Genomic DNA, 12,452 nt, shown 5'->3' with positions numbered 1-12,452 from the left:
AATAGGATATCAAAATAACCCTTTCTCTTCCTATTAAAATTGGCTTTTTGATGCATGACAGTTTACATGTGCATTAATTGTAGTTTGCAAGTAGTTAGTACTGTTGCTTTAAAAGAAAGTAGCTAATATGTATCTTCCAGTTTTACAGTGCCATCACTTGAAAAGTGGAGTGAATTAGTATCATTAGAGGATTGGCACAATATATACTCCACATGTTGAAAAATAATCCATGAAGCCTAAAGCCTTCATAAATGGCACTGTGTGTCCAGCACTTTTAAGGTGGTGGCACTTTAATAATTTATCCAAATTGCTGTCCAAAAGAATTACCCTTTTTATGTCTTCTCTAAAGTCAGATTTATTCAGGACTCTCTAAGAGTTAACTCTGTTCCCAAGATATATTCCAGGCACTCACTTCAGCAACAAACATTACTTAAAACTGTTTCATGTTTTGTTTCTGGAACATAATCCATCTGTGCTGTGACTGAGGGAAATACAGGGAAAGCAATGACAAGAGAGTGTAAATAAGCCAATGTTTTCAGCATTTAACATAATTCCCATAAGAAGGTAGGCTGTGGAAATCCCTTGCCATTATCTTGATGACAAAGCACCTGTAAACATGAAACTGAAATAGCAATGTAGATTTTACACAATTGTGTTTAATAAATTTAATTATGAAATATAAATTAGAAATGAGAATTTTGCTTCTATAAAAGAACTTAAGTCTCAGACTGAGAATTGGTACACTTTTTTCTAATAAGAATTGGCCTTTGCTGAGTGAAATAATTATATGTTTTCCTGACAAAGCTATCACTGACATTGGTGGAAATGTAAATTTTTATAGACCAATTAACAGCCCATGTTCTATTTTTGACACAGAATTTATTCTGTAGTAGAGAACAAGGAATATTTGACGTATACATCAACCAGGAAGGGAAAACTGATATACATAAAAATGTATCGGTTTGCTAGATTCCTTACTAAGTTTTTGATTTTGTTGATTATGTCATCTGTGTGGAAACGGGAAATCTTCTGTATGATACCTTCCTTTATAGAGCAGGGGTCTCCAACCTTGGCAATTTTAAGACTTGTGGATTTCAGCTGGCTGAGGAACTCTGGGAGTTGAAGTCCACAAGTCTTAAAAGAGCCAAGGTTGGAGACCCCTGTTATAGAAGGCACATCACACACAGGCCACACTCACCATAGCTTCGTGAATGGGAAAAACGTTGTGAAATGTCTCATAATGATGTGAAACAGTAAGTTTGACACCTATAAGAGCAATGAGAAGCCATCTTTTCAATCGTACATAGGGACATAGTTTTCTTCTGTATGCTAAGTAATGTCTCTTTGATTCACCTGAAAATGACATATTTTTATCCCAGGATTAAATGGGGGGGGGGGGGAATCTCAATTGCTATGGCCTATGCAAATTTTTGATCTCCCAATTTTAAAGGTAATTTGCAGAAAAATCTCTTACTGGAAAAAATAGTATCACAATAGAAGGATGTCCTTATGGAAGCTATTTCAGAAACGTAACTTAGAAGTTAACGCTTATAAAAAACAGTGCAGCTTGTAGAACTAATAAAATAAGCCAGCATTATTGTCCCATTATCTGCATTGTTAATTATTTCAGGACAAATTCCACTCCTCAAATATTACTGGTAGGCATATAGCAGTGATATTGTATGCAGATGCTGTTGCTGTGATCCTGTTACTAATGCCGATTGACCACAGTGAAAGCACTTGATCTTTTTCTTCTGCAAGGAACATCAGTTACACTTAAACTATACACAATAAAGGTCAGAATAATTAACATGATTATTAATGGAAATAAGTTTGAGCAAGTGGCTAAATTTTACAATGGATAATACTCCGCTCATCCGAGAATTGGAAATACTATCTTTTTTACATGTAGCCCAAATGACTCAAAGAAGCATTTTAGGTTGATTTTTTAAATTCTTTTCCATATGAAGGGAGCATGTTATGTTCCAGCTGAGATGGGGCTTGATCAATGTTTATGAAGAAACTTCCAAGAATTGTGAGTCCAATGCATTCCATTTATTGGTGAGCCTAATAAGGTTGAAATTGGAGTGTTGATGACTACATTTAATGTTTCACTAAAGGTGAATTCATCACCCCAAGGTCTGAACCACTTGGCACATTCACTCTATGCTCCTTGGAAACTAAAGGTAGAGCAGAAACTGCAGCAGTGTATAGTTCTTCCCAGTTGCTGAAAGAATGGGATCCGGCAGGGTTGGAAAAAGATTGAAGCAGTCTTATACATATGAGCATGCAAGGAAATAGGCATATTGTTTGCTAGCATGTAGCTGGAAGTTGGGCTACATAATTCCCACTTGGCTCAACATCATAAATTTACTTCAAAGTATCATAGTATCAACCTTCGTGTGAGTTAATACTCTCCTTCAATAATTCTTTAAGATGGATATAAAAGTAGTTCCATGGAAGCTTCTGCCCATGAGAAGCTGATAAATTTGGAAGCCCAGGCCTTTATTCCATTGCACTGCTTCCTTTATAGAGGAACTGACTTTATAGAGGAATATAAAAAAACAAAATGGTTCAAATTGCAGCAACCTGCTTGTTGCTTGGCACTTGTTGATGCAATCTAAAGGGTCCTGTTGTTTCCAGATTAAATTTAGAATGCTGCTTTTATGGCTAAAACTATATGATTTCTCAACAAGGTAGAATCAGGCTGGAAAAGATCCAACCCCCTGCCGAGACAATATATTTATTGATATTTATTAATTGTTCAGAGGTTATTTTTTTTAAATTGAAGGTTAGGGAAAAGTTGTTTGCATAATAAATACAGAATGGAAAGTAGAAAATGTTAGCTTTCTTTTCCAAGTGACTGAATTTAGATGAACAAATTGAACTTGGCATAAACAATATCTACATCTGTTGCCAATTATCCTGATTATACTGCTCCATTGTGATTAGTGTGTTGTCATCTGTTTAATAATTTAAGTTACAAAAAGATTAGCCACATAGTATCTTGATAATGGGGTAAGAGTTGCATGTAATTTAAGAATTAGAGACTGCTCTTTTAAGAGAATTCCATGGACTAGTCCAGGGAATTTCCAGGAGTAAAAAACTGACAGGAAGACACACCAATATATTCATGCACACAAACAAATATACATACAAATACAACCATGACATGAAATAGAATATGGAGAAAATTATTATTGTACAATATTAAAGACTACATTGCAGTCTTGTAAATACAGATATTACTAGAAGCAATCACTTTGATAGAAAATTACTGCAATACACAATATAAAGAATATTTGGCCATTAAAAAAGAGAGAATGTTAAGTTTGGCATTAGAGAAATTCCTAACTTCCCTATCAGTTACACATTTTTTTTAATGAGTAACTATTAATACTTAGCTTGGAATATCAAACACATACTGGGAGAAGCTAGATGCTATGGGATGGATTTCCAGATGTTTTTAATAGTATTTATAAATGGATACATTCTTCACCAAATAAAATCAAAAGAAGCAAAAACTGGATAACAGCCAGTTGATGGTTGGTTTACATTCACTGTGAATATATTCTACTATAACATTTATTTATATAAATTAGTCCAATCTTCGAAGCAGCTTTCCTGTAATCCCTTTAGGAAAAGTGAATCCCTTTTGCATTGAATCCATGAAGAACGCTGAAAAATAAAAATATTTCAGTCTTAGTAAGCTTTAGGTGGTAAAATGGATGTTACTTCCAAATGATCTCAACATTAAATCTCCCACGTAGGAGGAATAAACTTTTCCCTTTGTACATGTGGAAGATGACCAGACTGAGCCTGATGGAAGGGTCAAGTGTGTCATAAGTCTCTAGAGATTGTTAGCATGCAATAAAAACCTGTATTCATTTGAACCGCTTGACTCCTGATTTCCTGCGCTTGACATTACACTTCATCTTGAAGCCAATTCTATCGACTAGTTTATTCCACTCAGATAATATTCACACCTCTTTCTACCATGGCACATTCTTTTCATAAAGTTTTGTTAGGACAAAGTCACTCGATAGAACCATTTGTGCCACTATATAAAGTGGCAATGTTAAGTAACAGCTGTTAATTAATATAATAGCAAAAAAGATTAAGGTATACAACTTGTGCTTTGCCAAGTTGCTGATGAACTTAATTTTTACAAGGAAATGATATACGCTCCAATAAATTTTAATTAAAAACTAAATAATTATAATTCTAAATTTAAATCAAATCTAGTATTTGTCCACATTCCACCCACTATTTAAAATGCTGGTCTTGCTCTCTGTAATCATGGTTTCCCTCCAAGATGATATACAGGTTTAGGCCAAAAAAGGTGGCAATATCCCCTGGATTGTCTCTTTCAGGGAGGATCATCATTCTTCTGTCAAAGTAATATTTCAGCAAAAGTAATCTGGGAGGCCCAATTTATATGCTAATGGACAGAGGGCTGTATTAAGATGTTAGAAATAATATTTAACAGGTGTGCTATCCTACACTATTCCAGGTACAATATACCACAACATAATCTAAGAGAACATTACTATGCAGGCCTAATTTTGCTGACAATAGCATAAATCATTACTCTTTCTGATGCAACAATAAAAACATTAAATTGGACAAAAATCTCATAAATCTCATACTTATTTGTGCTTTCATTCCAGTACAAAATCTATTTAAACAATGAAGTAAAGAGTAATCTTGAAGTAAATACATTTGTTTTTTTACCTTATAAAATCATCAATATCCATTACTCGGGCACGTTTTTCTGAATAACCAGTATCTTTTAGGATTTCATGTATAAGTTCAGCAATATTGAAATTTTCAGGAATTTGCTGTTGGCAAAATAGAAAATTAGGTGACATGACTCAAGACAAAGATGCTTTATAAAAGACTCTAAATAGATCAGAAAGATTTACCAAATTATTTTGTGAACAGTGAATTCTGTAATTTTGTTCCAGCAGCTGTTTCACAGCATTTGAACTGCAATAATGAAAAAGGGAAGGTCAGTTATAGAAATTCTTTTTTGAAAAGTCTGAATTGTAAATTGTTCTTTGCAAATGTCTTTCTTTTCAACTATTTCTTTAATGTTAAATTACTTTGCACCAACATGCACTACATCTCTTAAGACTTTAATATCCTTAGAAATTGACCTTGTCTATACCATGTCCAAACATAGCTTCATACTTTTTTTTGCTTTTTTAATACTTCACACTAACTGCTCACATTATTCTACGCAAGTGAGGTCTTTAAATATTAGAAACTGTGTTGAATGTAATGTATTGTCGTCTGCATCCCACCAATGGGAATATACATTCAATGAAATGACACATACTTAGAAGGCTCTGACTAAGAGAAAGCAGAAAAAGGTTATCTGGATAGACTGATCAATCACTGTCATACTTTTTTCCCTGTCTCCTCAGTTTCTTTCATTCATCAATGTATCTTTGATAGGGCAAGAACTATCAATTTACTGATTTTTATAAATTGCTCTGGGAGACTTTTTTTTTTAACTAAAGTTTAGGGAAAAATCTTTGCATAATTAATACAGAATGGAAAGGAGTTGTGTTAAAACTACCCAGGATACATGTAGGATCAAAAATTAATAGAAAGGAATGTTTGCCATTTTGACATTACCAATTCTTTGTCAGATTATTATGTAGTACAATATGCAAACAAAAACAGACTACACAAGCTGTTTACAACTTTTAATTGCTAAAGGAACAAGGAAATTTTAGCTACATGTTATTCATATCCTGAAAGTTTATATTCTGTTAACAAGAATACCAATCTAAAATAATCTGCAAGAATAACCAAAAGACAAGGGAACAAGAGCACAAGATCATCTTTAGGCACCTACATGGTGCTGTTCCTCATTTCCTTTCACGATCAACAGCAATTAAAGATAAACAATCTGATGTTATACCTCTGGAGCTTAGCTTAGTGGTTCATGGGAACCCTGGTGATTGCTTTACCATTTCTCTTGGGTGATTCCTGAATAAGGGCTTAGTTCTCTTTCTCAAGAATGACCAGACAAAACTATAAATCGAATCAACCACTTCTTCTATTCTCTGGTCTTAATTAATGGCCAACACAAAATCTAAGCAATATACACTTTTGCCTGGTATTCATATAGAAATACATACTCTTAAGATTTCTGGTCCAAGAAAACAATATTTCATCAACTGCTATCTTTTAGCAACAATAAATTATAAGAAGCAAAACGCTGAAGGGGGAAATAACAATATAGAAAGAGGAAAGATCAATGACAAAGCTGCAATCAATTCAACATCAAAAAAGTGTAACTTACTTGAAAATGGCAGCAAGTGTCTTGTTTTTCCTGACAAACACTATCCTCAGTAGACCATCCCACTCCTAAACAAATAGAGATTAAACAGAAACAGTTTCTTGTGTCATACATGAAAGCTGCTTTGGTCACTCTGAGGTAACCACTGATATTTTTCATCATCTTCTCTCTTTTTTCATTTGTACTTTAGTCTTAGTTGAAAATATGTTGTGAATCTATAAGCGGCAATTCCATGGAAAGCGTGATAAGGATAATTGGATAAATTTCGCATTATATGAAACATTTATTTTCAAAGATGGACATGAAACATGGACATGAAAAAACTTTGTATTCCTTTGAATCTCATTACAAGTTTTAGTTGTGAAACTAAACATAGTTTTAAAGTTTTACTCATATGGTTGACAATATTCTTGTCTCATTTTCTTCACCAATGGGTAACATTTTGATTTCCTGAAGCTATCTCCTCCAAATGAAGCTATGAGTGTTTCCACTTCTTATCCTATATACTTAGTTATCATTTAATGCTGTTAGTAAATAACAAAATATGAAGCATTAGAAAGGCTTCACACAAAATATGGCCCTCAAGCACAGTTGTCCAAATATCTAAAGGTAATGTACACTTAGGGGATACTAGGTTGTTTTCATGGATTTCAGATCATACTGATAAATCTCACCTGAAAGTTAATTGGAGGTGGAGGGTTCTTTGGTTCTATCCTTACAACACTGGATTCAACTTTGGGTGGTGGTTTAAAATTATTTTTTCCTACCTGTTAAACATAATAAAGTCAACTGTCAAAGAAAGAATAACTTTTTATCTTTCTGCTTTTAATTCATTTTGTTGCAATTTCCTTTAGCTTGAGTGTTGTGAACTGCCAAATGCAACCGTTTAATAAAGCCTATTTTCATCCCATTAAAACCTCCACAACTTTACACCCCTTCTGTCTAATATTTAAAAATTTCAAAAACTCAAATATAAAATTATTTTGCTTACTTTCATTAGATGATCAACGCGAGCTAAAAGTTGAGTATTAACAGACAGCCTACAATATAGGTGAGAGCCTGGTTTTGCAACTAGGCGAAGAGCAAATTCTCTTTGAAACATGAGTATTGCACACCTGGAAAATAAACATGAGATGCAAGTTTAATAGTACTCTGAATCAACCCTGTCCTGCAAAAGATTAAGAACTTGACATTTGTTCAACTATTTATACATATATATTGCTGCTTGATAGGTTTTAAACCAGCTTACTGTTTTAACATAACATAACATAACATCAGAGTTGGAAGGGACCTTGGAGGCCTTCTAGTCCAACCCCCTGCCCAGGCAGGAAACCCTACACCATCTCAGTCAGATGGTTTTGAACTCCATGAATAGCCAATAGATGCTATAGGCTTGGTTAAGTCATGCATCACTACTTGATAGCTTAGTAAATGCAGTTGAAAATATTGTGAGGACCTAGCTGTTAAATGCAGTATGAGTATTATTATTGTATGAAGATTTCAAATACTCTGAATCACACAATACTTTTAAAATAAAATCTTACATTTGCAAGGTAACAGACTGATGCTGACACTTTGAGAGAACTGATGTTTACAGATCATAGACTGATAAACAACATAGTTTGCTTCCACTCCTTCCAGATGAATATTTCTTTAAACTTATCTGACAATATAGGCATTTCAGAGTTTGTCTAGGCACCCTCTAACAACAGGCTTAGAGAGCCAGTTTGGTGTGGTGGTGTGATTCAAGCAAATACTTCCACTGAAAAGTAGATATATAGCAGTGCCCTCCAACCTTTTGGACACCAAGGACTGGTTCCATGGAGAGGTTTTTCTGTGAACTGAAGGCAGCGTGGCTTTGTGTGCTGCATGTATCCCTCAGATGGGGCTTCACTTATTTGCACAGACCAGTTGTTAGTATGCCGCAAACCGGTGCCTGTCCCCAGACTGGGGGTTGGTTTAGTTTTACACAGTGCTAATTCTTTTCTACATAAATGTGCTAATTCTAATCTGTAAGGTTAATCATAATAAGATTGGATACTATTTCTAAAAGCATTTAAACTATAAAAAGGTAAAGGTTCCCCTCGCACATATGTGCTAGTCGTTCCCAACTCTAGGAGGCAGTGCTCATCTCCGTTTCAAAGCCAAAGAGCCAGCACTGTCCTAAGACATCTCTGAGGTCATGTGGCCAGCATGACTAAATGTCAAAGGCGCACGGAACGCTGTTACCTTCCCACCAAAGATGGTCCCTATTTTTCTACTTGCATTTTTTACGTGCTTTCGAACTGATAGGTTGACAGAAGCTGGGACAAGTAATGGGAGCTCACCTTGTTACGCGGCACTAGGGATTCAAACTGCTGAACTGCCAACCTTCTGATCAACAAGCTCAGCGTCTTAGCCACTGAGCCACTGCTCAGTTTTTAAACTATATTTAAATATTTAAACTATATTGAATACTAAATATTTTTATACATACCTAAAGAAAGGCCGATGCAGCAATAGCTTAAAAACAAAAGGAGAAGAAATCTGGGGGAGGAGGGGGAGAGATTAAAAAAAAAGATTGATTACTACAAGAGTAGTACAAAAAGACAATGTCATCTTATTTTTCAAGTCTTGTTTTATACTTACTTGGTAAGGCAAATTAGCCACACAAGTATCAAAAAAAGGGAGGTCGCTTTTCAATACGTCTCCAATTTTTATTTCAAGTTTGTTAGCCAAATGTCTGAAATGAAAATAATACTGTAGCATTAATATATTTCCAAGAGGGGTTCTAGTTTAAAAAACACCATGACTTTGCTACCACATAGAACACTTACGTTCCCTGGACTCTTTTCTGAAGTTCACCAGCAAGCTTTACATCAAGTTCACAAGCAATTACCTGAAAGAGAATCATATATAAAATATCTTTGTGGACATATCATATATAACAAATCCTAAAATTACTTTATATTATTATAAAATTTTTAAAAAACTTCTGGTTTAGCTGTAAATATTAAAACTCTTTTTTAAGCTTTGTAGTCAGATACTGATGTTCCTCATACATTGGCTACCCCAAAGGTGCTTTTTTCCAAAAGGCAACTAGACTTTCCTGGGTTTTTTCCTTTCGCTTCTCATCCAAGAAGCTTCTTTCATTCTAACTGACTGGTGGCGAATGGATTTATATTCTTTGAGGTCATCGGTCATTAGTGCTCTGACAGTTGTCCCTAGCCATCTGAGAGTCACTGAGGCACTTAGGGGTTTATCTGTATCCTCAGAATCACCTGAACCAGAGTGTAAATGTGTGTGAACCCTCCCACTCTGTTGAGGGAGGGTTGAGTGGGAAGAGATATAATATAGCCTGTTGTTAGACTTTGATTCTTTCTTTTAGTCCTTCTTTTATATCATTGATCGTGTTTATTTGATTTCCTATTTTGTGCTATCTCCTTGTGACCAAACAGGGGAAGGAAAGAAAAGCATTTCTTTGTTTTTAGATTTACCTTTTTCACCTTTTCTAACATTTTCACTGTCATGTTGCCAGTTCCAGGACCAACTTCTAAAACAACATCTGTAGGATACAAGGAAGCCTAAAAGAATGAATTAAATATTATTACACAAAAACCTAGCCCTGTTAGCATGAATAAACATCTCAGATAGGACCCTCCCTAATTCTGATGAAGATAAAGGGAAGGGGGAGGAATGCATTCAGACTTGCAATATTCTGTTATTATAGCTTCAGAAAATAATATTGATTTACATGACATTGGTTTCCTAGTTTGGCCTACTTGGAAAGTCTGAGATACATTGAGAAATGACTTACTAAAGCAGAACTCTATCAAGTCAAAAAGGTCCATCTATTATATGCGTGCAAACTATTTAACTTATTTTTCTCTGATGTAATATCTGAACACCAGATACAACCATTTTGATACTTTTTATATTTAAAAAAATCCATTGATTTTAATGAGACTTACTAATTAAATACATATACATTAGTAGCTTGAAATACCACCAGTTTAACAATAATGTATGAAAATGACTGATTTTCTTACACTGGATGATTGTGATTATCACTTACCTTTTCTATAATGCTGTTAACAATCAGGGGATTTTTCAAAATATGCTGCCCAAGTCCAGTGTTGAACCTAATACCTACTAATAAAAATAAATTTTAAGACACATACTTATAACAAGTCATTTTGTATCAAACTCTTGTTAGTTTTGTATCAAACTCGCCAATAGCTTTTTTTATACAAGTCTTAAATAATGGGATGATACCTTCTCTAATAATTTACCCAATTCAGAATCTGGCACCCTTATCATAAAAAGTAAGTAGCATCAAAAGAATAAAATATGGGTGAAATTAATAAGCTTTATCTGTGTGTGTGTATGTGTATACACACATACATATGTGTGTGTATATATTAATATTGAGTTGAATGTGATCTTCCTTCTATCTGCTCAATATTTTCCGAACTACTGACTGCTTGCTATCCCTAAACATCCCCATACTTAGTGGTCTGCAATGCTCTTTCTTCAAATGCTTTTTCTATTCCTTCTCTAAATGTAGTTTACCTGGTTCTGGTCAAATTGTTCAATTTTTGTTTCATTTGAAGCACAAGATTTTGTTTTGCATATTTTAGATTATGATTATTATTTTTGGGCAATGAGGTCAGAGGAAATTTCCTGATAAATTACCCAAGAAAAATCACTGTTCTTCTATAAACCAACCCTTTATTATGGACAACCACCACTCCAGAGTCAGCTAAACTTTTCAGCTGCTGAATCATGGGTTCTGCTTTGCAGACATTACCAATTTGGGGAAGCTCTATCAGACATTTCCCCCCCCCATATAATATACATAAACTAATATAATATAAACAGGAAACTAGCTGAAAAGAGGCTAGATATGGAGCCATCAGAACTGCAGAAAAAGCAATTGCTACCAACCTGCCTTCCATTGAGGACCTGTATACTGCACCAGTCAAAAAGAGGGCTGTGAAAATATTTAGATCCCTCACATCCAGGACATAAACTGTTTCAACTCCTACCTTCAAAACGACGCTATAGAGCACTGCACATCAGAACAACTAGACACAAGAACAGTTTTTCCCCGAAGGCCATCACTCTGCTAAACAAACAATTCCTTCAACACTGTCAAACTATTTACTAAGTCTGCACTACTATTAATCTTCTCATCGTTCCCATCACCCTTCTCCTTCCATTTATGACTGTATGACTGTAACTTTGTTGCTGGTATCTTTAAGATTTATATTGACTGTTTCCCTATGACTATCATTAAGTGTTGTACCTTAGAATTCTTGATGAACGTATCTTTTCTTTTATGTACACTGAGAGCATATGCACCAAGACAAATTCCTTGTGTGTCCAATCACACTTGGCCAATAAAAAATTATATTCTATTCTATTCTCTAATAGAATCTGGATACTTCTGGGGGAAGATTCACTTCTACAGCGAAGCCAAAGTACTTGGTACCCTCCAAATCAGGGGTCTCCAACCTTGGCAACTTTAAGCCTGGAGGACTTTAACTCCCAGAATTCCCCAGCCAGCAGAGTTGAAGTCCTCCAGGGTTAAAGTTGCCAAGGCTGGAGACCCCTGCTCCAAATTACTATCCCCATAGTTGGGGCCCACCCACCCCCACATGGCAAATGATACAAAGCTGCAGTCCGTTGCAGCCCGTCCTCCTTAGCCCGAGAACTTCCTCTCACCAGGGCCTTTCCCTTCTCCACGCTGCTGTCGAGAGCGCGGTTTCGTCTTCACCTTCGGCATGGCTCGGCCGGGCCTCCAAGCACGCGAAATTCGGAAGAGAAGGAAGGCGAAAGAGAGCGCGGGGGGGGGGGAGGCGGTCACCGCGCGCGCGGGGGCTGCCGGGACCAGTAGTTCCGCCGTTCCCTTCGGAAGCGCGCGGTGAAAGTGCTGCGGGATTCAATTTTTCCGCCAAAGCACCTCCTCGACCCCGAGGACGACTGAGTCAGAGTAGTGAGTTTCGGGGAGTGTTTTAGTACTTCGCGAAGGCGAATGGAGGAACGAGGGACCCTTTTAAGACCCTTAGTCGTTATTGGAAAAGAAGGGAAGGAGATTGACAGCCACAAAAAGGTGGAAGCTACGTTCTTCTCCCACATCTCCAACAAAACGAAGCGA

The 12,452-nt window shown here is 35.8% G+C and overlaps 1 protein-coding gene across 2 annotated transcripts; it reads right to left on the bottom strand.

Moving 5' to 3' along the window:
* Nucleotides 1-3,178: 3,178 nt before the first annotated feature.
* Nucleotides 3,179-12,232, bottom strand: DIMT1 (DIM1 rRNA methyltransferase and ribosome maturation factor). Of its 2 annotated transcripts, none has more exons than XM_058169687.1 (12): nt 12,020-12,232; nt 10,368-10,444; nt 9,790-9,876; nt 9,130-9,191; nt 8,942-9,035; nt 8,790-8,839; nt 7,305-7,428; nt 6,988-7,080; nt 6,317-6,381; nt 4,926-4,989; nt 4,735-4,841; nt 3,179-3,678 (listed from the first exon to the last, which is right to left on the bottom strand). In XM_058169687.1, the coding sequence occupies exons 1-12, from the start codon at nt 12,078-12,080 to the stop codon at nt 3,636-3,638; spliced, it is 927 nt and encodes a 308-aa protein (XP_058025670.1). In that variant the 5' UTR covers nt 12,081-12,232; the 3' UTR covers nt 3,179-3,635. The 2 variants fall into 2 exon arrangements, with proteins under 2 accessions (XP_058025670.1, XP_058025671.1); XM_058169688.1 differs by having other exon boundaries at nt 10,368-10,441.
* Nucleotides 12,233-12,452: the final 220 nt, after the last annotated feature.

Source organism: Ahaetulla prasina, chromosome 2 (assembly GCF_028640845.1).
Source record: "Ahaetulla prasina isolate Xishuangbanna chromosome 2, ASM2864084v1, whole genome shotgun sequence".
In the NCBI taxonomy this organism is placed as follows: Eukaryota; Metazoa; Chordata; class Lepidosauria; order Squamata; family Colubridae; genus Ahaetulla; species Ahaetulla prasina.
The sequence above is the reverse complement of the archived record's forward strand: the minus strand, read 5'-3'. Positions and strand labels throughout refer to the sequence as shown.